Source organism: Giraffa tippelskirchi, chromosome X, assembly GCF_054371585.1.
Source record: "Giraffa tippelskirchi isolate mGirTip1 chromosome X, T2T-mGirTip1v1.2.pri, whole genome shotgun sequence".
Lineage (NCBI taxonomy): Eukaryota > Metazoa > Chordata > Mammalia > Artiodactyla > Giraffidae > Giraffa > Giraffa tippelskirchi.
Window position 1 is genome coordinate 49,055,303 of NC_137289.1, and position 27,679 is coordinate 49,082,981.

At 38.4% G+C, this 27,679-nt stretch overlaps 1 protein-coding gene across 3 annotated transcripts; it reads right to left on the reverse strand.

Moving 5' to 3' along the window:
* Nucleotides 1-3,161: 3,161 nt before the first annotated feature.
* Nucleotides 3,162-10,867, reverse strand: NXT2 (nuclear transport factor 2 like export factor 2). 3 transcript variants are annotated; one of them, XM_081566808.1, is made up of 5 exons: nucleotides 10,683-10,867; nucleotides 9,595-9,679; nucleotides 8,461-8,547; nucleotides 6,262-6,406; nucleotides 3,162-5,380 (listed from the first exon to the last, which is right to left on the reverse strand). In XM_081566808.1, the coding sequence occupies exons 1-5, from the start codon at nucleotides 10,775-10,777 to the stop codon at nucleotides 5,199-5,201; spliced, it is 594 nt and encodes a 197-aa protein (XP_081422934.1). In that variant the 5' UTR covers nucleotides 10,778-10,867; the 3' UTR covers nucleotides 3,162-5,198. The 3 variants fall into 3 exon arrangements, with proteins under 3 accessions (XP_081422934.1, XP_081422935.1, XP_081422936.1); XM_081566809.1 differs by lacking the exon at nucleotides 10,683-10,867 and adding an exon at nucleotides 9,802-9,844; XM_081566810.1 differs by lacking the exons at nucleotides 9,595-9,679; nucleotides 10,683-10,867 and adding an exon at nucleotides 9,332-9,501.
* Nucleotides 10,868-27,679: the final 16,812 nt, after the last annotated feature.

Here is a 27,679-nt window from a genome sequence, read left to right on the forward strand (position 1 = left end):
AGCTGCATTTCTCATTCTAGGATGCAAGGGCATCCTTAACTGCCATGCAGTGATGATAAATTTCCTATCCAAGGGAGGCTAAATTTTCTAGTTTCTCTCCCCTACTTCCTCCTTTTACTTTCAGTTGTTTAGAAGGCAAAATTTATCCAATTGCCCCTCTGCCTCCCCCCAGCTAATTTCTCTTCTAGTCCCTTGTCCCAAGCTTGCAATTTCTCATTAGCAACATCAAGAGACAATGAATTTTTATCCCCGAGATTGGACTTGGACCACTGGGAATCCTGGGTGCCACCGATGGACAGATGAGCTTATTAGAGAAGTCCTTCCCAAAGGCTCCTTCAGAAACAACACAGAAGGGTTAGGGGAAGAGACAGTAGGCTGGCTGCCTCAGGCAGCTTGGGGCTCCAAGTTGCTAAGTGTTGCAGACATCTCTTGCTGATATCCTGCCGTTGAGTAAGAGAACTGGAATCAATAATGTTCAGGCCCATTTTTTTTTCCCTTTATAGAAAGACCTCTCAAAAATACATCTGTGAATTGCTATCCTTGCTTTTCTTAAAGGCCCTGAATCTCCTTTCATGGTTAAAAAAAAGTCATCTCTATCTGTATCAATCTAATCTTAGGCTTTTTGTGGAGCTGGACAAGTCCTGCTAAGATTTACACCTTAGAGCCCACCATAGCCTTTGTTAAACCATGTTTTTTTTTTTTTCTCCCAATGCACTGTGTGGCTTGCAGGATCTTAGTTCCCCAACTAGGGATCGAACCCATGCCTTGGAAGTGAAAGTGCTGAGTCCTAATCACTAGACTGCCAGGGAATTCCCAACCAGGAGGGTTGAATGCAGATGTTTGGGGTGTCCAAGAAGGGAGGGAAAGAGAAAAACACATGAAATTGACTTAAAATAGGTTGAAATACAGTGTATTTGGTATCAAACCATGTTCAAAATGGTTCTGCTGGAATGTTTTCTCAGTTCTCTGCTTGGACATCTGAAATAGGGCAGCCTCCTCCGTTTCATCTTTATTTCATTGCCACACATCCTATTCCCAGATTCTGCCTAAAGACTAGCCTAACCAGTTGTTTTCTTAGCGGTGAACTTCAGGTGCAAGATAAGGAATGGAGGGAAAACAGGCCTGCCCCTTCATTGTCCTCCACAAATATGACATGCCTGAGAGGAAATTTTTGATCTTTTCCAAGCCCCAGGTGACATCACCGACACAACACTGCTTTTTAAAAGCTAATCCTCCTCCCTACCCCCTGCTAGAAAGTGATGGTGAAAATATTATGCTTCCTCTATTTTCGTGCTTTCCAAACTGCTGGTACAATCTAACAGGAAGTTGTAAAAATCAATTAAGTAGGTTATGATCAGCACTTTAAAAATTAATAAAATGAAGTAGAAAATACCAGAAGCACATCACAAAATAAAACATGAGTTTTATTTTAGACACGTAAGTTTTATTACTAGTTTGTTATATGTAGATGTATTTGTATACTGGCTTGTGACATTTTACACCTCTGTGGGTTAGAGCAAAACTTTGAAAACCACTGATCTAGAGGGTGCATATACTTCAACCTCAGATGGAGTCTGTAGTCTAAGACCTTCCATCCGACACATTATTCCAACAATATTCTACAGTTCTGTACTTTTTAGGGCTTCTCTGGGAAGCAAAATTGATGTATATAGCCCACTGATAAGTCACCAAGAAATCTTTTGTATAGAAAGATGCATTTGACAAAGAAGGGCAAATATCTAATAGAATACAGCAAAGTTTGGTAGCAACTGTTTTGATGGAGTATTTTTATTATAGAGACAGTTGCTAAATAAAAAAGCTAAATAAGCCACCATCTCTCCCTAAATATATAAGGTTATGTTAAAGCACATCTATGCTTTTTCTATCGTATATTAAATCAATAATTTAATATTAAATAATTAAATTATAACAAAAATCAGCAACTGAAGTCCCTTATCAAATTTCCTGCATCAGTAATTTCAGGCAAGTCAATCCAGCAACATTTCAGAATAAAATGCCTTCTTGACTTTGACTTCTTGCTCCTTTCCCAAACACTGCATTTATCCTTTAACCTCATCAAGAGTTATCTTTTTAGACACACTGTATGTTATTAATGGGCTTCCCTGGTGACTCAGTGATAAAGAATCCACCTGCAAATACAGGAGATGGGGGTTTGATCCCTGGATCAGGAAGATCCCCTGGAGAGGGAAAATGGCAACCTACTCCAGTATTCTTGCCTGGACATTCCATGGACAGAGGAGCCTGGTAGGCTACAGTCCATGGAGTTGCAAAAGAGTTGGACACCACTTAGCTAAACAACAAATACATTACTAGGAAATTTCCAGAAATTAGGAAAATGCTGACTCCTGTTCACCAAGGCACTTATATGCTTAAATGAGGTCTGTGGCTCTTTCAGCCTTATGAGGTAGACATGAAAAGCAAATAACTTGGTGACAGAGTTTGAGTCATGAGTCATGAACCTTTTAAGCTTGTAGTCTTTTACTTTCACTAATGCCTAAAAATTTACACCTAAGTAGATTCCTAACCATTTTTATCTAGCAAAATTCATTACTGTATTTCATCAATCTAAAACACCATTGATTTTAAGACAGCATTTTATGTACCAGTGAGAAAGGAGAAAAAGGCTGATTAAAGTATGCTTTAGCAAGAATTTATAATACATCAATTTCAGGGGTATTAAACTGTGAAAAATACATGCCTCATTGAAGAGATGAAATACAGGGGTTGATTTCAAAGGCTGTTGCCTCTTTTCACTCCTCAAGTGTCTGTTGACATATTTTTAATGTAGAATTAAAGTTAATGGGACCATTTTTTTTTTCCTGAAAATGAACTGTCTTTTGGTTTCACTGCCTACTGAATTTTGGCTAGTTTTTTTTTTTTTAATATTTGGCTAGTTTTCAAACTTAAAATTTCTAACATTTCACTAGAAACTTCATTGCTACTTCAAACAGGTGATCTCAGGAATGTATTTGGTAGGAAAAGAGGAAGAACAAGGTAGGCTAGAGAAAAGACAAAGTCCTAGCTGTCAATCATTGTTTTCAATATCCTAACTTAAAATTCTTTTTTAAACCTTATAGTATAAGAAGAAACAACTAACTGTTTTGGAGCCTTAAAAAAAATCAAAAGACCTTAAACCAAGCTTGAGAAAACTTGTTAAAAGCAATTTTATTTTTTTAAGTTACAAAAATATGCACATGTTAAAAATACAGTCTAGTCCATATAAGAGTAGTTCCAGCCATTTAAAAGTTATACAGAGTTTGGAAATAGCAATTCATACACAAGTCTTAAGACATTCAATTAATAAACAGTATATATAAAACCAGTCAATTCAGTTATTGCTAGTATATGCCACTTTTACTTGAGACTGTTCTCCTTTAGGGAAAAGGCAATATTTGGGCAATCTGATTGTTGCTACTAAAGCTGTGGTTTTAAAAAGTCAATCCAAAATTAGAATAAACTCAGTTTGAGTAGAATATGTGTAAGCTTTAGTCAGTACTGCAAGAAGGAGTGGTCTAAATTTCTATTCCATCCCTTTCTCCTAATTCTATTTTATTAATATATCAGAAATGTGACAGGTAGTTTGCGATAAGAGTAAATGAATCGTTGATCTTCAAATTAAGTAACAAGAAACACGGAGTTGGAATGTGGAAACAAAGCTGGCACATATAGTGTAAAAACATGAGAATGATGAATTCAAGAATGGAAAAACGTTTATCAAGTTTTAACCAAAAAAACAAAGATTTCTTTCCCTTCAGATGCTGAGACACAGAATGAATCAACTGTTTTTTTCTGAAGTTCATAGGCTTATGAAGATCTGCTGTTCTCTATCTTTTCCAAAAAGAAAACATGAGCTACATAACAGGAACATGTTTTACAGCAGATCTATTTGCTCAATGCCATATGGAAGAACACCATCATGAGATTAAATAATTTTAGCTTTAAGTAGTAAAAATATCATGCAGTTGACAGTGTAAACACAGGGTACAAATCACTCACTTTGGGGGTGGGTAGTATGTAGCAGACCTTTGGTCTGAAGTTCACGTGGAAGACTTAGAAGTTAAGGGTCCCAAGGAGAGAGCCATGGCTTTGTTTCCAACTTTTCTGTCAGACCCTGCTGCAGGGTCAGGCTTATTGCTGACATTTCCCCCAAAAAAGTTCTTAAATAAATTGAAACATATACTGGTGATAAGTATGAGGTGAACTAGAAAAACATTTAAAAATAATTCTTAGAACAAAAGTGACAGTTGTGACCTTTTGGTAAAGATACTTGTTACCTTAATGACTTAAATCCTAAAATTAGGCTACATTTTTAGGAGGTAGAAAACAAATACCCAAAGTGTACCACTTGGCCATCCCTCCTTACTTGTGGCCAACCTCGGATCTATACATTTCTCACTCTTCATTCTCCCGGTTAAAACTATTAGTCTTACTACTATTTACTATCTAAAATTACAGACCTGGGGCTGCCAAGAAAAAGCTTTTAAAGAAGTCTTGCTTTTAAGCCACTGAGTGTATCCAACACTCGGGTATCAACTGAGAACATTTTACATCTCTCGAGTAGATTAATTCACTTCATAAGAAAACATGCCAACATGAAAACAATTACTTAACATAAAAAGACTATTGAACATCTCTACATGTGATTCTAGTATGTCAGAGTAGTTATGTAAACCTAAACTAGTAATGTGTTCATTGAATTGCTTTGAAAAAGCCTTGTATTAAAACTGCATTACCAGTGTTAAACAAAAAAGGTACATTTTATACTACAAAATTAACCTAAATTAATCTAATAACAACAACAATAAACACTCCACTTCCTCCCAGAAAGTTACATTGTGCTGATATCCCATAGATAATACTATAAAAAGATTTCATTTTTGCGATAAGCTGGGCTCACAGTGAGTATGTTAATACAGAGATCATGGATATAATGTTACTGTAAGAATGTCATTAGTGGAACATGTATAAGGCATGTAGAAAACTAGCATTAAAGCTCTTAAGGGCAATGATTCAAATTGGCAGCCGCTAGAAAAGGTGCTGCTAGGAATAAAAAAATATTAAATTTAGTTTCAGCACATACTGGTTTTTAGTGGTTCCACAATGAAATTAATTAATAACTCACATAAATTTCTGTTGCTGGAACTAATGGACCAAAAAAGAATGGACTTTTGCCCCCTTTAAATAGTAGCCCAATCTTGAAAACGGAAGCAGTCACTTGCAATCTTCCACACCGTATTGTTACCAGTAGTCTGCGCAGTCAGCAGGAAGTTCTGGTTGAAGTAGTGTTGCTTGTTGCCATCAAACTTCACAGTTCCACTGGTCACAACAAGAACTGTGGTCTGGGCCTGAGTAGCTTGCTCTGCACCCACACAAGAAAAGAGAAGAGATTGGATTCTTTACATAAGCAGATTTTCAGGCTTAAACACATTGCCTATAACTTAAACACTAAAAACAGTGTTTAAAAAAAAGACACTATAAACTGTCTTTACTTTAAGCATAATCTTGAGCATGCACACCCAAAGCCAGAAAACTCAATAACCATTTCAAAGATGCTAACATTATTTTCAGTCCAGAAAGATTTTGGGTTAACTTTCAATATCTAGCTTTTTGGTTCCTGTGTTAATATCTCCTTGGTTTTTTTAACAGAACTTTGTCAAAATTTTGTTTCTTAAGTTGTCATTCTTTTCAAGAACTATAAAGGCAAAAAAATCACTCAGGAAACTACTGCTTAAAATGCTTAGGACCCCACCTAGAGGTTAATCTTATAAACTGCATCAGTCTGCCTGGAATCAAAATCTGCCTTGACAAAAGCTACCCTTTCACATAACAGAGTAAACTGCTGTGAAATTTTAATAGGTTGTAAGATAATAAAACACATTAATCAGAGATATGGTATATTTTTTTCTTTTGAGACATTTCAAGGTACAGAAGGCAACTATTTATTTAGGGAAAACAGATAGTTGTTCCTCTCCATCAACAGAAATCATAGTAAGGCTCAATTTGCCACATGACTTTTAATAAGCCGCACAATCACTCAATCCACCAAAACCTACCAGTGGCTCTCTGGAGTTAGATGCATCTAAACAAAGATCAAAAGTTTGATTTGATAGCTGAATTTTTCATATTTAACTTACTCAAAAAAGTAATTACTGCTACCACTGAAAGTTGCTAGCTGCTTTTGGTGTTAAAGTTCAGTGCCCACTAAAGGAAAACAAATACCTCAAAAGACCATAATCTTACCATGAACTGGCTGGCAATCTAACATATTGACCTGGAATTCACTAGAAGGCAACATGTCAAAAAAATTGGCTAGGGCTTCCAGCCCTGTAACAGCATTTCCATTCCATATTAAAGTGGCCTTGTCTAGATACAGCCTGGTCAATGCCTAAAAAGAAAGAAAAAAGAAAAAAAGGGGAAAGATTTTTGCTTTCAGGCAAATTATCTTGTAGAAATGGATTGAAAGGTTACAGCGAGTGTCTAAACGTTTTTATAGTTCTTCCTCCATCTCTCCTTCCCTTGTCCCCTCCCACGGGAGGACAATGTGAACAAGGTATCTGCCTTATCAAGTTGCCCTTAAATGGGTATTATCCTGTGCTATGCTGTGCTTAGTCACTCAGTCATATCCAACTCTTTGCAACCTCATGGACTGTAGCCCTCCAGGCTCCTCAGTCCCTGGGAATCTCCATGCAAGAATACTGGAGTGGGTTGCCATGCCCTCCTCCAGGGGATCTGAACCCAGGTCTCCCACATTGCAGGTGGATTCTTTACCAGCTGAGCTACCAGGGAAGCCCTCTTAATATACTAGGCAGCTAGCTACTTTTTTTTAATTAATTTATCTTTTTTTTAACTTTACAATATTGTATTTGTTTTGCCACACATTGACATGAATCCACTATGGGTGTACATGTTTTCCCCTTCCAGAACCCCCCTCCCACCTCCCTCCCCATCCCATCCCTCCGGGTCATCCCGGTGCACCAGCCCCGAGCACCCTGTCTCACCAAGAAACAAAGGGAGAAGAATCAAATCAACAAAATTAGAAATGAAAATGGAGAGATCACAACAGACAACACAGAAATACAAAGGATCATAAGAGACTATTGCTTTTTTTTTCATATTTCACTTTAGCCACACTGAGAAACCTTTGTATCAAATGGAAAGAGAGGCTTTTTTTTTAAGTTTTGTTTTCTGTAATTAAAATGAATTAAATGATCACAGGTTTCAAAGCCCTTGCAGCCCAGAACCAGTTTGAATCTCCCTCCTTTTTCTAATTCTGTGAACAAAGTTGTCTGTCAGGCCCTACCTGTACCTTTCAATCCTAGTGTTTATATACATGTGAGCCCTTTAATATCTGAACCATTTAATGTTGTATGTGTTAAGAAGAATTAGTTCCTTTTATCGCCATGGAAATAGCATATTCAGTCCAAAAGAATCAGTAGTACTTGCTAAAGCAGAGTCTTTGATAAGTCAAGTAAGTTAAAACTCAAATAAGGCAGAATTCAACAGTTAACTCTTTAGTCCCTGGAGTCAGCCACAGGAATTTAGTGTGTGACAGGGGACATTATTTGCTTAGCTCTAAATTTTAACTTAAAGGGCCAACACATATCTGGACTCTGGAAATGAGCTATGTTGCTTTCTTTTTTGCTACTTTTCCTTGAAGGCACCAAAGCCCAACAAATGTCCACTGTTACATCCTGTGCCGGGTCCCACATCATCAAAACATCAGTATCAAGAACTTCTTTTTAATCTTCTGCCTTAACAAAATAGCTTTTAGAGATATTAACTTCTGCAGCATAGACAGAGTTCTCTGCAACATAGTGTTATACTGATAAGAGACCTAGGGAAGATTCTAGGTCACATACAGAAATCCTTAAAAGATATGGCTCAGGAACACACTGCCATGAAAAAAGCTGATTAAGTGACAACTTTCTCTGTGGAAGACTAAAAGTATACAAGCCAGGCAGATTATGTGAGTGCCAGATACAGCTGTGAGCTTTAACACAAAATTATCAATTAATATATGAAATTAAAGGGGCAAATCAGGGAACATTCTCTGTAATGACAGACCCCTTCACTAGCACTAATACTATTTTAACCATATTGGTTAAATGATGTGATTAAGAAAATGTAACATATTTAAGTAAATATATGTTGGGTCCCATGTTAAGTGCAGTATTTAATTCCCATTTACCACCCTAAAAATAAAACGGGGTTGAGAAAGGTTAGCAACTTGCCCAAGATCACAGAGCTTGGCAAACACAAAGCTGGGGTATGATTCCAGAGTTCACACATCCATAATGCCATACCAACCCTTTCCTAAGCAGTGTGCTTTTAGAGAACATAGCTATATCACTTATGCAATTCAGATGAATGGCTGGCTCAAAAAAAAAAAAGAAAGAAAGAAATGGTATTTAATAAAGAATAGTAGTCTGTAACACTCACCCTTCTTCTTTTGTCCATTGTCTCATAGTAAATATTGACAAATTCCTCAGCGGCTCTGCACGCCTGATCTACATAAGTTTTAAATTCCTACAAGAAAAATTTCATTAAAATGTAATTACCACCCCTCCAACCCCTCACAAACATATCACCAACAAAAGCTGATAGTTTATTTCAATCATTTTATAACTCCATACACAGTCTACATTCTTCCATATAAATTTGAACATTTTTAAGGTTAGGGCCTAAGTTTCCAACTTTCACTATTTTTAAGTACATTATGGTTAGGACATATTAACCATTCATTAGTGAATTTCAGTTTTTTCTTACTCTAAACATAAATTTACTATCTTTGCATGGCAACTGGTGTTTTAGGCTTCCAGTATTTTAGAAAACATTTACCTTAATAAACGATGGGTTCTGAACCATAAAAAAAAAAAAAAAAAGAGGCGGGGGGCGGTGCAGGCAGGCGCGAATTGCCATTGAATAAGTTAGCAATAAGTTGAGTTCTCTTTTCAAGCTGATAAGTTATTGATAAGTTATTCAAAAGTTGTTGAATGAGAAAAAAACTGAGTATGTTCTATGAACTTATTTGAAAAAGTAGGTCCTCAGAAAACGTCCTCACATTATGTAAACATTTACAGGAGTTTGTAAAGGATTTTAGCATACGTGCTGCCAAAGCAAGCAATGTAAAGGATTTTAAAACGGAAGAAAAGAAATGCTGTTGTGGTTTTCTCCAGCGAGAAAATTACTTTCTTCCCCAGCCATTTACCAGACCAAACTATTATTTGAATTAAGAACTAATTTCATTTCACTCTCAGGTAACTGAAAGTTATTTAAATCGTGAAAAGATTACAAGCCATAAGCAACAGACCTCAACATTTCCAACTCTTGCTAGTTCCCGTCTTAGGGTCCTTTCCAGGATCGGAAAGCAACTGCACAGCCCTGGGAGGTACGGGGGTCGGGGGTCGGGGGTCCCGGAATAGTGGAGGGCTTCAGAGAGTGGGCCCCGCCCCCGGCGCCTGACGCGCCAAACCCTGATTCGCCGCTTGACCACGTGACCAGCAACCAGCCCGCCCCAGAGCCCCTCCCCTCAGCCGCCCGCGCCCTGCACCCTGCAGCGGCCGGGGCACTCACCACAGCCATGGCCATCGGGGAGTCCAACTTGCCCTTTTCCTGCAGTGGCGGCGTCACTGCGTCCTCTCGTCTCTGGTTCCCCCGCCTGTGGGATGATCAAATACTTAGCAAGACAGCGAAACCCGCCAAACGCACAGAATTCTCTGCCCGCCCATTCTCTCCCGGAAGTAACTCGGTCCGATGTTAAAATCACCCCGGTGTACCAACCTTAAGTACAGTTCTCTTCAGTTCCGACCGTACCGTACCGTCTGCCTTATGTATTCACTTGTTTGATATTTATTAACTTAGTTTGGAAAAAAAAAAAATCACTCCGCTTTTGTAACTGGATAATGTTAACAAAAGTATCCATTTCTCCAACACGTCCAAGGACAGCAAAAAAAAGACCTATTTAAAGCGTCCAATGTGGGGCCTTCTCTGCTCCAGGGGATGCGGAAAGGGCTAGCTGATGAAAGGAGAGGAAACCTACCAGATCTGTAGCGAGTAGGAAAAATGGGTGGAGCTTGGGGGAAAGCGTGCAACAATACTGCACAGGACTGGCAGAAAATGGCGTAAGGTTCTGGAACCTTCTCAAAGACTCAATCTTAACTGAATTTACCCCAGTGTCTAAGTAATACTCCTACAATTATTCACTACTTTGATTTGGCACTATTCAGTGGAAAATGTTCATTTAGTTCTTCTATTATGAAAGGTCTTGGAGACCTCAAATGAATGATTTCACCACTTTCCACAACGTACTCTCTAAAAACAGCTAAAATTTTACAGAGTGGTGACCATGAGCAAGGTACTTTTCTAAGCATTTTAACACATAGTCATTTATCACTTACACAATAATGCTATGAGGTAATTATCTGTTATACATTTAACACATAATCATTTATCACTTACACAATAATGCTATGAGGTAATTATCTGTTATACATTTAACACATAGAGTGATTAAATAGGGTCACAAAACTAATTGTAATTAAAGTTTAAATAGTTTAACTACCACTGCAACTGGACTCCACTCCTCAACATACTTCAAACCCAATCAAAGTCTCCAACGATTTCGGGGCAGTCAAGTCAGTCAGATATTTTGATATTCTTACCATGAAGAGCTGGTGTGTGGCTCCTCAGAAACATCACTTCTTCTTTGGTATCGTTCTCTGTCTCGCTGAGACCAGTCACTTCTGGATTTTCTCATAGTTCAATCTGCCTTTTTCCTGTGTCTCCTCCCTTCGGCCTAGCTCTAACTGAAATAACGACTCTGCCGCGTACCCTACAACCTTTGCGCGAGATCGCCGCGTACGCTACGTCTTTTGCGCCCCTCTTATTGACATCACTTCCGGGGTGTCTTCCGTTTAACACCTCCCTCCTCCTACGTCGTCTCAATTGTTACTTGTATGCTAATGAATTTCAATAACACGTGTCCAGCACCGCCCCCCAACTGGTCTCTGGGTTGCAGTTCTACCTATTGAATTTCACTAAATATGAACACCGGCATGCACTACAGGCTTCTCAGATTTGGTGAGTCCAAAATTTGAATGCATTTTTTCTTCTGCACTTATAATCTTCTGTATGCTTTCTGTTATCCGTGCTTGAATTTTTGGAATGTTTCTATTTAATTTTTTTGGTGTCTTTCCCCTCCTCCCCCCATCATTGTAATTCATTCGTTCACTCAACAAATATTTATTGAACACATACTATGGGACAGGCATTGTGCAAGGTTCTGGATATATAGTGATGAGCAAAATAGACATGATCTATACCCTCATGAGGAGAAGGCAATGGCACCCCACTCCAGTACTCTTGCCTGGAAAATCCCATGGACAGAGGAGCCTGGTAGGGTACGGTCCATGGGGTTGCTAAGTCGGACACGACTGAGCAACTTCACTTTCACTTTTCCCTTTCCGGAGAAGGAAATGGCAGCCCACTCCAGTGTTCTTGCCTGGAGAATCCCAGGGAGGGCGGAGCCTGGTGGGCTGCCGTCTATGGGGCCGCACAGAGTCGGACACGACTGAAGCGACTTAGCATACCCTCATGAAGCTCAAAATATAATTGGGAATAATGGACAATAAATGAAACAATGGATTACAGAGGAGTTCCAAGTAACTTGCCCAATTCTGCCCATTCTAACTCTCTCTCACCCCATTCCGCCTTTCTTTCCCTTTCCTCGACACGAACTTTGATCGCTCTATTCTCATTTTTTCCAAAATTCTTCTAGTTTTTAAAGACCTATCTTAGTCTAGCCTCAATTTTCCCTTCCAGACTTCTCTCCTATTATTTACCAATACTGGCAAAGTTAACTGCTGCTGCTGCTGCTAAGTAGCTTCAGTCGTACCCGACTCTGTGCGACCCCATAGACGGCAGCACACCAGGCTCCCCCGTGCCTGGGATTCTCCAGGCAAGAACACTGGAGTGCGTTGCCATTTCCTTCTCCAATGCAATAAAGTGAAAAGTGAAAGCCAAGTCGCTCAGTAGTGTCCGACTCTTTGCGACCCCATGGACTGCAGCCTACCAGGCTCCTCTGTCCATGGGATTTTCCGGGCAAGAGTACTGGAGCAGGGTGCCATTGCCTCCTCCGGCAAAGTTAACTTCAGTTCAGTTCAGTCGCTCAGTCGTGTCCGACTCTTTGCGACCCCATGAATTGCAGCACGCCAGGCCTCTCTGTCCATCACCAACTCCCGGGGTCTACCAAACCCATGTCCATCGAGCCGGTGATCCCATTCAACCATCTCATCCTCTGTTGTCCCCTTCTCCTCCCGCCCCCAATCCTACCCAGCATTAGGGTCTTTTCCAATGAGTCAACCCTTCGCATGAGGTGCCCAAAGTATTGGAGTTTCAGCTTCAACATCAGACCTTCCAATGAACACCCAGGATTGATCTCTTTTAGGATGGATTGATTGGATCTCCTTGCAGTCCAAGGGACTCTCAAGAGTCTTCTCCAACACCACAGTTCAAAAGCATCAATTCTTCGGCGCTCAGCTTTCTTCACCGTCCAACTCTCACATCCATACATGACCACTGGAAAAACCATAGCCTTGACTAGACGGACTTTTGTTGGCAAAGTAACGTCTCTGCTTTTAAATATGCTATCTAGGTTGGCCATAACCTTCCTTCCAAGGAATAAGCGTCTTTTAATTTCATGGCTGCAGTCACCATCAGCAGTGATTTTGGAGCCCAAATAAATAAAGTCTGCCACTGTTTCCACTGTTTCCCCATCTATTTCCCATGGAGTGATGGGACCAGATGCCATGATCTTAGTTTTCTGAATGTTGAGCTTTAAGCCAACTTTTTCACTCTCCTCTTTCACCTTCATCAAGAGGCTCTTTAGTTCTTCTTCACTTTCTGCCATAAGGGTGGTGTCATCCGCATATCTGAGGTTTCTCCCGGCAATCTTGATTCCAGCTTGTGTTTCTTCCAGCCCAGCGTTTCTCATGATGTACTCTACATATAAGTTAAATAAGCAGGGTGACAATATACAGCCTTGACGTACTCCTTTTCCTATTTGGAACCACTCTGTTGTTCCATGTCCAGTTCTAACTGTTGCTTCCTGACCTGCATACAGGTTTCTCAAGAGACAGGTCAGATGGTCTGGTATTCCCATCTCTTTCAGAATTTTCCACAGTTTATTGTGATCCACACAGTCAAAGGCTTTGGCATCGTCAACAAAGCAGAAATAGATGTTTTTCTGGAACTTTCTTGCTTTTTCGATGATCCAGCGGATATTGGCAATTTGATCTCTGGTTCCTCTGCCTTTTCTAAAACCAGCTTGAACATCTGGAAGTTCACGGTTCACATATTGCTGAAGCCTGACTTGGAGAATTTTGAGCATTACTTTACTAGCATGTGAGATGAGTGCAATTGTGCGTTAGTTTGAGCATTCTTTGGCATTGCCTTTCTTTGGGATTGGAACGAAGACTGACCTCTTCCAGTCCTGTGGCCACTGCTGAGTTTTCCAAATTTGCTGGCATATCGAGTGCAGCACTTTCACAGCATCGCCTTTAAGGATTTGAAATAGCTCAACTGGAATTCCATCACCTCCACTAGCTTTGTTGGTAGTGATGCTTCCTAAGGCCCGCTTGACTTCACATTCCAGGATGTCTGGCTCTAGGTGAGTGATCACACCATCGTGATTATCTGTGTCATGAAGATCTTTTTTGTACAGTTCTTCTGTGTATTCTTGCCACCTCTTCTTAATATCTTCTGCTTCTGTTAGGTCCATACCATTTCTGTCCTTTATCGAGCCTATGTTTGCATCAAATGTTCCTTTGGTATCTCTAATTTTCTTGAAGAGATCTCTAGTCTTTCCCAATCTGTTGTTTTCCTCTATTTCTTTGCATTGATCGCTGAGGAAGGCTTTCTGATCTCTCCTTGCTATTCTTTGGAACTCTGCATTCAGATGGGAATATCTTTCCTTTTCTCCTTTGCTTTTCGCTTCTCTTCTCTTTCCCAGCTATCTGTAAGGCCTTCTCAGACAGCCATTTTGCTTTTTTGCATTTCTTTTCCATGGGGATGGTCTTGATCCCTGTCTCCTGTACAATGTCACGAACCTTTGTCCATAGTTCATCAGGCACTCTGTCTATCAGGTCTAGTCCCTTAAATCTATTTCTCACTTCCACTGTATCCTCATAAGGGATTTGATCTAGGTCATACTTGAATGGTCTAGTGGTTTTCCCTACTTTCTTCAATTTAAGTCTGAATTTGGCAATAAGCAGTTCATGATCTGAGCCACAGTCTGCTCCCGGTCTTGTTTTTGCTGACTGTATAGAGCTTCTCCATCTTTGGCTGCAAAGAATATAATCAATCTGATTTCGGTGTTGACCATCTGGTGATGTCCACGTGTAGAGTCTTCTCTTGTGTTGTTGGAATAGGGTGTTTGCTGTTACCAGTGTGTTCTTGTGGCAAATCTCTATTAGCCTTTGCCCTGCTTCCTTCTGTACTCCAAGGCCAAACTTGCCTGTTACGCCAGGTGTTTCTTGACTTCCTACTTTTGCATTGCAGTCCCATATAATGAAAAGGACATCTTTTTTGGGTGTTAGTTCTAAAAGGTCTTGTAGGTCTTCATAGAATCATTCAACTTCAGCTTCTTCGGCATTACCGGTTGGGGATTAGACTTGGATTACCGTGATATTGAATGGTTTGCCTTGGAAACAAACAGAGATCATTCTATCGTTTTTGAGATTGCATCCAAGTACTGCATTTTGGACTCTTGTTGACCATGATGGCTACTCCATTTCTTCTAAGGGATTCTTGCTCACAGTGGTAGATATAATGGTCATCTGAGTTAAATTCACCCATTCCAGTCCATCTTAGTTCGCTGATTCCTAGAATGTCGACGTTCACTCTTGCCATCTCCTGTTTGACCACTTCCAATTTGCCTTGATTCATGGACCTAACATTCCAGGTTCCTATGCAATATTGCTCTTTACAGCATCGGACTTTGCGTCTATCACCAGTCACATCCACAGTTGGGTATCGTTTTTGCTTTGGCTCCATCCCATCATTCTTTCTGGAGTTATTTCTCCACTGATCTCCATTAGTATATTGCGCACCTACTGACCTGGGGAGTTCATCTTTCAGTGTCCTATCTTTTTGCCTTTTCATACTGTTCATGGGGTTCTCAAGGCAAGAATACTGAAGTGGTTTGTCATGCCCTTCTCCAGTGGACCACAATCTGTCAGACCTCTCCACCATGACCCATCCGTCTTGGGTTAACTACTGTTTACCAAAAATGACTGATGTTTACCGCTTTATAGGTGATCGTCTGGCATACAGTCCCTGATTCAGAAATATTTTCCTACCCATGACAGGAGATTATGCAGCCAGCCCCCTATTTGAGTGTATGAAGTTGGGACTGATTAGATAAATTTTGGTGTGTTGAGAGGCATCAGTACAATTCAGGAGATGGTTAAGAGGCCTGGAATAGCAGACTGTAGGAGCAATAAACTGGGTTGTAGGGCTGCTTATGGCTATTCTGTTCAGCCATTTCTCTCGGTCAAGTGTAGACATAATGGAACCAAAGCTCTTTGGACTTATCACCATTCCTATCTGAACCTTCCCCTTGGTCTTGATTCAAGAAGGACTAGTCTAGGTCAATCAGGGAAGTGATCTGAGCAGTCAGTCTCTTCTCAGGTCTCTAACTGGTGACCAGCATTCACATTAAGTCTCCTGCTTTACCCACTAAGTTAGCCAGGCACATTTGGCCTGTTCACATTAAATAGTGCTTTTGAAAAACAACTTTTTTTGAGATACAATTCACATCACCCATTTAAGGTGTAGAATTCGGTGGATTTTAGTATATTCACAGAGTTGTGAAAGCATCATCATGAAATTTTAGAACTTTTTGAATGTCCTGAAAAGAAATCCCTTTCCCATTAGCAGTCATTTCCCATTCCTCTTTCACCCCAGCTCCTGGTACCAGCAATGCACTTTTTACTTACATATATTTGTCATTCTGGACATTTCATATAAATGGAATCCTACAATACATGGTTCTTTGTGTTTCAGCATAATGTTATCAAAGTTCATCCATGTTTTAGCATGTATCAGTACTCTTTTCCTTTTAATTGCAGAATAATATTCCAACTGTATGAATATAAAGTTTTGTTTATTCATTAATCCATTGATGGGTATTTGGGTGGTTTCCATTTTAGGATATTATGAATAATTCTTCCATAAAAGTTTGTGTACAAGTTTTTGTGTGGACATACTTTCAGTTCTCTTGGGTAGATATCTGGGAGTGTAATTTCTGGGTCATGTTGTAATTTATGGGCTTTCCAGGTGGCTCAGTGGTAAAGAAACCAGTTGCAATGCAGGAGCCGCAGGAGATGTGGGTTCAATCCCAGGGTTGGGAATGTCACCTGGAGGAGGGCACAGCAACCAACTGCAGTATTCTTGCCTGGAGAAGCCCATGGACAGAGGAGCCTGGTAGGCTGCAGTCCATGGGGTCTCAAGAGTCGGACGTGGCTTAGCGACTAAACCACCACCAGGGGCCTATTGGGCAGATTGCCTAACTAGTAGTGATCAGATGATTCTTGATTGGTTTACTATTTCATTTTGGGGAGAGCCCAAACTGTAATTAAGCCTTGGTTTGGTGATATTGAGGCTTAGCATAAACCATTCCATTTTGGTCCTGTTTTGTTTTTAAACATATGTTTAACATTTTATGGAACTGCTGGATTGTTTTCAACAGTGGCTGAATCATTTTACAATCCTGCCAGCAATGCATGAGAGTTCCAATTTCTCCACATCCTCACCAACGCTTGTTATTGTCTATCTTAAAAATTTTTTTTATTAAATTAATTTATTTTAATTGGAGGCTAATTACTTTACAATACTGTAGTGGATTTTGCTATACATCGACATGAACCAGCCATGGGTGTACATGTGTTCCCCCATCCTGAATCCCCCTTCCACCTCCCTCTTCACCTCATCCCTCTGGGTTGTCCCAGAGCACCAGCTTTGAGTGCCCTGCTTCATGCATTGAACTTGCATTGGTCATCTGTTTTGCATATGGTAATATACATGTTTCAATGCCATTCTCTCAAATCATCCCACCATTGCATTCTCCCACAGAGTTCAAAAGTCTGTTCTTTACGTCTGTGTCTCTTGCTGTCTCTGTCTTCAATATAGGGTTGTTGTTACTGTCTTTCTAAATTCCATATTATATGCATTAATATACTGTATTGGTGTTTCTCTTTCTGACTTACTTCACTTTGTATAATAGGCTCCAGTTTCATCTACCTCATTAGAACTGACTCAAATGCATTCATTTTTATAGCTGAGTAATATTCCATTGTGTATATGTACCACAACTTCCTTATCCATTTGTCTGCCAGTGGACATCTAGGTTGCTTCCAAGTCCTAGCTATTGTAAACAGTGTTAGAGTGAACTTTGGTGTACATGTGTCTCTTTCGATTCTGGTTTCCTCTGTGTGTATGCCCAGCAGTGGGATTGCTGGGTTGTATGGCAGTTCTATTTCCAGTTTTTTAAGGAATCTCCACACTGTTCTCCATAGTGGCTGTACTAGTTTGCATCCCCACCAACAGTGTAAGAGGGTTCCCTTTTCTCCGTGCCCTCTCCAGCATTATTGTTTGTAGACTTTTGAATGGCAGCCATTCTGACCGGTGTGAGATGGTACCTCATTGTGGTTTTGATTTGCATTTCTCTGATAATGAGTGATGTTGAGCATCTTTTCACATGTTAGCCATCTGCATGTCTTCTTTGGAGAAATGTCTGTTTAGTTCTTTGGCCCACTTTTTGATTGAGTCGTTTATTTTTCTTGTATTGAGCTGCATGAGTTGCTTGTATATTTTGGAGATGAATTCTTTGTCAGTTGCTTCATTAGCTATTATTTTCTCCCATTCTGAAGGCTGCCTTTTCACCCTGCTTATAGTTTCCTTCGTTGTGCAAAAGCTTTTAATTAGGTCCAATTTGTTTATTTTTGTTTTTATTTCCATTACTCTGGGAGGTGGGTCATAGAGGATCTTGCTGTGATTTATGTCAGAGAGTGTTCTGACTATGTTTTCCTCTAAGAGTTTTTTTTTGTTGTTGTTGTTGTTGTTCCATATCATTTCCAGCATTTTCCTTTTTTAAAAAATAAATTTATTTATTTTAGTTGGGGGCTAATTATTTTACAATATTGTAGTGGTTTTTGCCATACATTGACATGAATCAGCCATGGGTTTACATGTGTTCCCCATCCTGAACCCCACTCCCACCTCCCTCCCCATCCCATCCCTCTGGGTCATCCCATTGCCCCAGCCTTGAGCATTTGTTTCATGCATCGAACCTGGAATGGTGTTCTGTTTCACATAATATAATATATATGTTTCAATGCTATTCTCTCAGAACGTCCCACCCTCACCTTCTCCCTCAGAGTCCTTAAGACTCTTCTGTGCATCTGTGTCTCTTATTCTGTCTCGCATATAGGGTTATCGTTACCATCTTTCAAATTCCATATATATGCATTAGTATACTGTATTGGTGTTTTTCTTTCTGGCTTACTTCACTCTGTATAATGGGCTCCAGTTTCATCCATCTCAATAGAACTGATTCAAATGAATTCTTTTTAATAGCTGAGTAGTATTCCATTGTGTATATGTACCAGAGCTTCCTTATCCATTTGTCTGTTGATGGACATCTAGGTTGCGTCCATGTCCTGGCTATTATAAACAGTGCTGCGATGAACATTGGGGTACACGTGTCTCTTTCAATTCTGGTTTCCTCGGTGTGTATGCCCAGCAGTGGGATTGCTGGGTCATATGGCAGTTCTATTCCCAGTTTTTTGAGGAATCTCCACACTGTTCTCCATAGTGGCTGTACTAGTTTGCATTCCCACCAGCAGTGTAAGAGGGTTCCCTTTTCTCCACACCCTCTCCAGCATTTATTGCTTGTAGACTTTTGGATAGCAGCCATTCTGACTGGTGTGAAATGATACCTCATTGTGGTTTTGATTTGCATTTCTCTAATAATGAGTGATGTTGAGCATCTTTTCATGTGTTTGTTAGCCATCTGTATGTCTTCTTTGGAGAAATGTCTGTTTAGTTCTTTGGCCCATTTTTTGATTGGGTCATTTATTTTTCTGGAATTGAGGGGCAGGAGTTGCTTGTATTTTTTTGAGATTAATTGTTTGTCTGTTGCTTCGTTTGCTATTATTTTCTCCCATTCTGAGGGCTGTCTTTTCACCTTGCTTATAGTTTCCTTTGTTGTGCAAAAGCTTTTAATTTTAATTAGGTCCCATTTGTTTATTTTTGCTTTTTTTCCCAGTATTCTGGGAGGTGGGTCATGGAGGATCCTGCTGTGATTTATGTCAGAGAGTGTTTTTCCTCTAAGAGTTTTATAGTTTCTGGTCTTACATTTAGATCTTTAATCCATTTTGAGTTTATTTTTCTGTGTGGTGTTAGAAAGTGTTCTAGTTTCATTCTTTTTCAGGTGGTTGTATTGTCTATCTTTTTAATTATAGCCATCCTAGTGAGTTCAAAGTAGTATCTCACTGAGGCTTTGATTTTCATCTCCCTGATACCTAATGATGTTGAGCATCTTTTCATGAGCTTATTGGTCATTTGTAGATATTCTTTAGTGGAGGACAGAGGAGCCTGGTGTGCTGCAGTCCATGGGGCCACAAAGAGTCAGACATGACTTAGCATCTGAAAAACAACAACAACAATCTTCTTTAGAATCTGTACATTCAGATCCTTTGTCTATTTTAAAAATTAGGTTATCTGCCTTTTTATCACTGTTTTAAATATTCTTCATATATTCTAGAAACAAGTCCCTGATCATATATGCAATTGGTAAGTATTTTTTCTCATTCTGCGAATTGTCTTTTCACTGCTGTGGAGCTGTAGAGAGGGGGATGGGAATAGGTGAGTAGGTCAAGTTATAACACTACAAACCCTGATGTGTTTATCAGTGTTTAGCAGTTCCTCTTGAATAAGTACTTCTTAGAATTTGAAAGTGTTTGCTTAATTTCTAGAGTTCTGAAAAAGTTAATTTTGACAATTTTGCTAGTGTTTTTATTGCTTTTATTGAAGGGTGGACTTACAGAGGTCCTCACTCTGCCATTCCTGAAACCCTGCCTGCATAGCCCTTGTGTAATCTTTTAAAAGGCATTATTGTAGTCTTCCTTTTGTTATTATTTATTTATATTCTTTATTAGATTTGAAGTTCCTGTGGCTAACCGTATGTTTTTCATACCTTAAACACTCACTCATACCACTGGTATTGAGTAAAAACCTTACATGGAGTAGTAGGTAGTTAAAAGTGAATATTCAAATGAAATTTCATCCTCCTTTAGCCTCATTCTGAATCCATTCTGAAGGAAGTGAGAATGTGACCTAATTTCTTACAAAGGGAACTTTTTATTCCTACCATGATAAAAATGAGAGAATAATCCATTTTCACCTCATTGCTTTTCAACTGCCTCCTCTATGGGGTATTCACAAGCCTTATCTTAAGTAGAGAACAATTCTTTCAACTCTGATGCAAACTTCTTTTCCTTCAAGTAATTATTTTCAGAAGCAGAATGTACAATAAGGCTTTTGTATTGGCTGAGCGCTCAGGTTTTGGGAAATCTGACTAACATTCTGGCTCAACCAGTCTAAAAATTTTTAGAAAAACGTGAATTATCATTGTCAAGACATCATAATGTAAGGTTCAGACAGGGGCATACTGTTAATTAGCAGGATGAGAAACTAAGATCTGCAAATTTTCTTATCTTATTTGGCTCTATCTTAGAAGTCATTTTTATAATAAACATCTGTACTTTTTCTTACCTTCTCTCTCCCATCTATTTCCAACTTCTTTTCTGCTCCCATGTATTCAACAGAAATAAACAAAACAAAAACTTGTCCCCACCCCTCAAAAAAAGGAAAGGAAAAAAAGATGCTGCTAGGGGCTTAATGTAGTCACTCATTTTTTCTCTATTCTTTTTACCATTAAGTATATGTTTTCCTGATATTAACATAGATCTACAAATTTTTTTGTTTTTATTTTCCTGACAAAACATTTTCTCATCATTTTCTTTTTAACCTTTTGAGTCGCTATGTTGAAGAGTGTCCTTTGTAGATTTCATATAGCTTGATTTTTCTGGGCTTCATAGTCTGTCTTTCAAAAATAATGTATTATGTTCCTACAGTAATGTTCATAAAGCTTGTGTACTACATCATGGATTTTTACAAAAGTATACAGTCATATAGCTAATCACTAACTACATCAAACAATATTTTCAGTGCCCAGAAAGCTCCATTTTGTCTACTCTCAGTCAATGCTCCCCAAAGGAAACCAGTATAATGACTTTTATGATTATAGATCACTTTTTTCATATAAATGGATTTATATAGCATGTACTCTTTAACAATGGCTTCTTTCACTCAGCATTAGTATGAGAGCATCCAAGTTCTTGCATTTTAGCAATAGTTCACTCTTTATAACAGCTTCAAAAGGGAGATAACAAAAGGGAGAGTGGAGAAGAAAACTGATCTGAGGGAGAAAGAGTTCAATATTTCATTATTAAATTGTATTCTGGCTTTTAAAAAAAGTCCTTGATTTAGAGAAGTTTCTTTCCATTCCTCATTTGGTGTGTATGTTTTTTATTCCTTAAAATTATATACAGGTGTTGAATTTTATCAAATGCCTATTCTGCAAGTATTGGCAGCCTTCTCCTTTATTCAGCTAATATAATAAATTGAATTGGTTGACTTTTAAATGTTTAACCAAGATTTGTTATTGAGATAAACCTCACTTGTCATGATTCATTTCATACATTGCTAGATTTATTTTCTTAAAATTTGTTTAGGATTTTTGAATCTGTCTTCATGACAGATACTGACTTGCATTCTTCCTTTCTTGTTTTTTCCTTATTAGGCTTTGGTATCAGTGTTCTGCTGGCCTCATTAAATACAACTACTTTGGATTTCTCTTTTGGTGTTTGCATTGTATATATTCCCACCTTTTTTACTTTTAACTTTTCTGTACCTATTATTTAATCTGAGTCTCTTTTAAGCACCACGTATTTGCATTGTTTTCTATAAAAGAAAAAGCAATCTGATAATCTTTTAATTTTAATTGAAGTGTTTAATCCATTACACTTAAAATAACTATTGAATATGGTTGGGCTTATAGCTACCATCGTGCTACTTGTTTTTTACTTGGCCTATCTATTTTTAGTTTTCCTTTCTTGCCTTTTTATTATTAAAATATTTTTATTACCCTATTTTTATACTGTATTACTTTTTTTTTTGCTTTTCAAAACACACTGTTTATTTTAAAAGCAACTTGTTGAATTTTGTCTATTAATATATGACTTATGTTAACATTTTTTTGCTAAAGATTATGTGTGTTGACAGCTCTTATAGCTTCTGGGAATTCATCTCAGTAGCAAGCATAACAACCAGTGGTAACATACTGCATTACACAATTTCTTTAAATTCCTTTCAGGCAACCTCTTTTAAACCATGATGTTTTGTTCTAGAGGCTACGCATGAACAATTTCTATACTTTTCCAAAGTAAAAGTTGTTTTCTCCAGATCTTTCCATTAGGAAGTCATGATTTCCCTGTGAATGGATGGAACTTAAAGCCCAGTTGTTCAATTCAAAATTCAAAAGCCACAAAGTTTGGCCTAAAGTAAACAAAGCACATTTATTCTCTTGTTCCTAATTGCTTGAAATTTTATCCATGTTTTCTAAAAGTTGATTGAGTCTTACCAATATTTTCTATGAACCACACATGGATTTGGAGTTTATAGAAAAACCCAAACCTCTAGAAACAAACCCTGCATCAAGAAAGTCTCATTTGATTTCAAATTTCAGTGCAAAAATATAATATAACCTTATTAAAAAAGCACTAAGCAATACTAGATGGAGTGATCTCTGTTTCCAGAAAAATGCCATGCTTATGTATCATTGCATACTGGTAATAATTTATGTCTGTAAGTCTTGAATGAAATCCTCTCTATGTTCTGAAGTAAATGCAACTATGCACATTTTATTTTTTTTATTTTTTTAAATTTATTTATTTTTTAATTGAAGGATAATTGCTTTACAGAATTTTGTTGTTTCCTGTCAAACATCAACATTAATCAGCCATGGGTATACATATATCCCCTCCCTTTTGAACCTCCCTCCCATCTCCCTCCCCATCCTACCCCTATAGGTTGATACAAAGCCCCTGTTTGAGTTTCCTGAGACATACAGCAAATTCCTGTTGGCTATCTGTTTTACAGATGGTAATGTAACTTTCCATATTACTCTCTCCATACATCTCACCCTCTTCTCCCCTCTCCCCATGTCCATAAGTCTATCCTCTATGTCTGTTTATCCATTGCTGCCCTGTAAATAAATTCTTCAGTACCATTTTTCTAGATTCTGTATACATGTGTTAGTACATGATATTTATCTTTGTTTTTCTGACTTACTGCACTCTGTATAATAGGCCCTAGGTTCATCCACCTCATTAAAACTGACTCAAATGCATTCCTTTTTATGGCTGAGTAATATTACATTGTGTATATATACCACAACTTCTTACCCATTCATCTGTCAATGGACATCTAGGTTGATTCCATGTTCTAGCTATTGTAAATAGTATTGCAGTGGGATACATGTGTCTTTTTCAATTTTGGTTTTCTCAGGATATATGCCTAGGAGTAGGATTGCTGGGTCATATGGTCGTTTTATTCCTAGTTTTTTAAAATTAATTAATTAATTTTAATTGAAGGCTAATTACTTTACAATATTGTAGTGGTTTTTGCTATACATTGACATGAATCAGCCACAGGCACACATGTGTTTCCCATCCAGAACACCCCTCCCACCTCCCTCCCCATCCCATCCCCCAGGGTCATCCCAGTGCACCAACCCTGAGCACCCTGTCTCATGCATCGAACCTGGACTGGTGATCTGCTTCACATATGATAATATACATGTTTCAACGCTACCCTCTCAAATCATCCCACCCTCACCTTCTGCCACAGAGTCCAAAAGACTATTCTTTACATCTCCGTCTCTTTTGCTGTCTCGCGTATAGGGTCATCGTTACCATCTTTCTAAATTCCATATATATGCGTGAATATACTGTATTGCTGTTTTTCTTTCTGACTTACTTCACTCTATATAATAAGCTCCAGTTTCATCCACCTCATTAGAACTGATTCAAATGCATTCTTTTTAATGGCTGAGTAATATTCCATTGTGTATATGTACCACAGCTTTCTTATCCATTCATCTGCTGAAGGACATCTAGGTTGCTTCCACGCCCTGGCTATTGTAAACAGTGCTGCGATAATCATTGGGGTACACGTGTCTCTTTCAATTCTGGTTTCCTCGGTGTGTATGCCCAGCAGTGGGATTGCTGGGTCATATGGCAGTTCTATTTCCAGTTTTTAAAGTAATCTCCACACTGTTTTCCATAGTGGCTGTACTAGTTTGCATTCCCAACAACAGTGTAAGAGGGTTCCTTTTTCTCTACACCCTCTCCAGCATTTATTGTTTGTAGACTTCTTGATAGCAGCCATTCTGACTGGCCTGAGATGGTACCTCATTGTGGTTTTGATTTGCATTTCTCTAATAATGAGCGATGTTGAGCATCTTTTCATGTGTTTGTTAGCCATCTGTATGTCTTCTTTGGAGAAATGTCTGTTTAGGTTTTTTTGCACTTTTTGATTGGATTGTTTGTTTTTCTGGTACTCAGTTGTATGGGCTGCTTGTATATTGTGGAAAGTAATCCTTTGTCAGCTGTTTCATTTGCTATTATTTTCTCCCATTCTGAGGGTTGTCTTTTCATCTTGTGTATAGTTTCCTTTGCTGTACAAAGGTCCCACTTGTTTACTTTTGTTTTTATTTCCATTACTCTAGGAGGTGGGTCATAGTGGATCTTGCTTTGATTTATGTCATCGAGTGTTCTGCCTATGTTTTCCTCTAAGAGTTTTATAGTTTCTGCTTTTACATTCATGTCTTTAATCCATTTTTAATTTATCTTTGTGTATGGTGTTAGGAAGTGTTCTAATTTCATTCTTTTACGTGGAGCTGTCCAGTTTTCACAGCACCATTTATTGAAGAGGCTGTCTTTGCCCCATTGTATATTCTTGCCTCCTTTGTCAAAAATAAGGTACCCATAGGTGCATGGGTTTCTTTCTGGGCTTTCTATCTTGTTCCATTGGTCTATATTTCTGTTTTTGTGCCACTACCATACTGTTTTGATGACTGTAGCTTTGTAGTATAATCTGAAGTCAGAAAGGTTGATTCCTCCAGCTCCATTCTTTTTTTTTTTTTTTTTTTTATAAATTTATTTATTTTAGTTGGGGGCCAATCACTTCACAACATTGCAATAGTTTTTGCCATACATTGACATGAATCAGCCATGGGTTTACATGAAGAATGCTTTGGCTATTCGGAGTCTTTTGTGTTTCCATATGAATTGTGAAATTTTTTTGTTCTAGTTCTGTGAAAAATGCCACTGGTAATTTGATAGGGATCACATTAAATCTGTAGATTGTGTTTGGTAGTATAGTCATTTTCACAATATTGATTCATCCTACCCAGGAACATGGAATATCTCTCATCTGTTTATGTCATCTTTGATTTCTTTCATCAGTGTCTTATAATTTTCTGTGCACAGTTCTTTTGTCTCCTTAGGTAACTTTATTCCTAGATATTTTATTCTTTTTGTTGCAATGGTGAATGGGATTGATTCCTTAATTTCTCTTTCTGATTTTTCATTGTTAGTATATAGAAATGCAAATGATTTCTGGGTATTGATTTTGTATCCTGCAACTTTGCTAAATTCACTGATTAGCTCTAGTAATTTTCTGATAGTATCTTTAGAGTTTTCTAGGTACAGTATCATGTCATCTGAGAGTTTTACTTCTTCTTTTCTGATCTGAATTTCTTTTATTTCTTTTTCTTCTCTGATTGCTGTATTCAACTATTCTGTATTCTTCTCTGATTGCTGTATTCAACTATGTTGAATAATAGTGGTGAAAATGGACACCCTTGTCTTATTCCTGATCTTAGGGGGAATGTTTTCAGTTTTTCACCATTGAGAATAATGTTTGCTGTAGGCTTATCATATATGGCTTTTACTATGTTGGAGTAGGTTCCTTCTATGCCCATTTTTTGAAGAGTTTTCATCATAAATCGGTGATGAATTTTTTCAAAGGCTTTTTCAGCATCTGTTGAGATGATCATATAGTTTTTATCAATTTGTTAATATGGTGTATTGTTGGGGGACGTTCAGCTTTAAGGGATCCAATATGTTATTCTGTGTGCCGGTTCTCAAGGATTCTCTATTCCTTATCAGTCCAAGGACGAGCAGAACTGCAAGCAGCTCTCAGGAATGAGATTATGAGAGAGGACACTTGCTTGGATGCCTTTTAGTGACTCCCTTCAATGACTCCCTTCAATGACCTTACTTAAGTGAAATCTATTCAGTTATGCCCCACTTACTCAGGATATGGAATGTTTTCTGGCCCTTTTTGAATTTGCTATTTGCTTGGCTTTGTTTTTGCTCAATTTTTTTTACTGCCTAAAGCTGCCTTGTATGAAGATATAAAAATCTGCATTTCTGCAAATAAAGGACCTTTGTTCCATCAGAGCTTGGGTCGCCATGTCTTTCTTTCCCTCTGTCTCTCTCTCCCTCAGGCTAATTCTCCAGAGCATGGAAGCCCCCCGAGCTCACTTTCTTGCCCGGGCTTTCAAGACCTCCTCGAGAGGATGCCCTGAGCCTTCGTGAGTGGTGCAAGCACTGTGTCAAGGGCTTTATTGGTTTTCTGCGTAAACCAGGGAATATCAGCCTCTTTCTCTCTTTTACTTTCTTACCGTCGACTCTGGACTGCCAGGTTCCAGTCCATCAAAGACCACAACAGTGTACCACATTGATTGATTTGTGTATATTGAAGAATGCTTGAATCCCTGAAATAAACCAACTTGATCGTGGTGTATGAGCTTTTTGATGTGTTGGTGAATTCTGTTTCCTAAAATTCTGTTGAGGATTTTTGCATCTATGTTCATCAGTGATATTGGCTTATAGTTTTCTTTTTATGTGTTGTCTTTGTCTGGTTTTGGTATCAGGGTGATGGTGGCCTAGTAGAATGAGTTTGGAAGTGTTCCTTCCTCTGCAATTTTTGAAAGAGTTTTAGAAGGATAGGCATCAGCTCTTCTTTAAATGTTTGATAGAATTCTCCTGTGAAGCCATCTGGTCCTGGGATTTTGTTTTGGGGGAGATTTTTGATCACAGCTTCAATTTCAGTGCTTGTAATTGGGTTGTTCATAATTTCTATTTCTTCCTGGTTCAATCTTGGAAGATTGAACTTTTCTAAGAATCTGTCCATTTCTCCCAGGTTATCCCTTTCATTACCATTTAATTGTTCATAATAGTCTCTTATAATCCTTTGTATTTCTGAATTGTCTGTTGTAACCTCTCCTTTTTCATTTCTAATTTTGCTGATTGGGTTCTTCTCTCCTTTCTTCTTGATGAGTCTGGCTAAATGTTTGTCAATTTTGTTTATCTTCTCAAAGAACCAGTATTTAGTTTGATTAATCTTTACAATTGTTTCTTTCATTTCTTTTTCATTTATTTCTGCTCAGATCTTTATGATTTTTTTC

Coding starts and splice junctions, on each gene's coding strand:
- NXT2 (XM_081566808.1), bottom strand. CDS start 10,777: ATGAGAAAATCCAGAAGTGACTGGTCTCAGCGAGACAGAGAACGATAC. Junction 9,680..10,682: donor CCACACACCAGCTCTTCATG/GTAAGAATATCA, acceptor ATCATCCCACAG/GCGGGGGAACCAGAGACGAG. Junction 5,381..6,261: donor AGATTGCCAGCCAGTTCATG/GTAAGATTATGG, acceptor GTGTGGGTGCAG/AGCAAGCTACTCAGGCCCAG.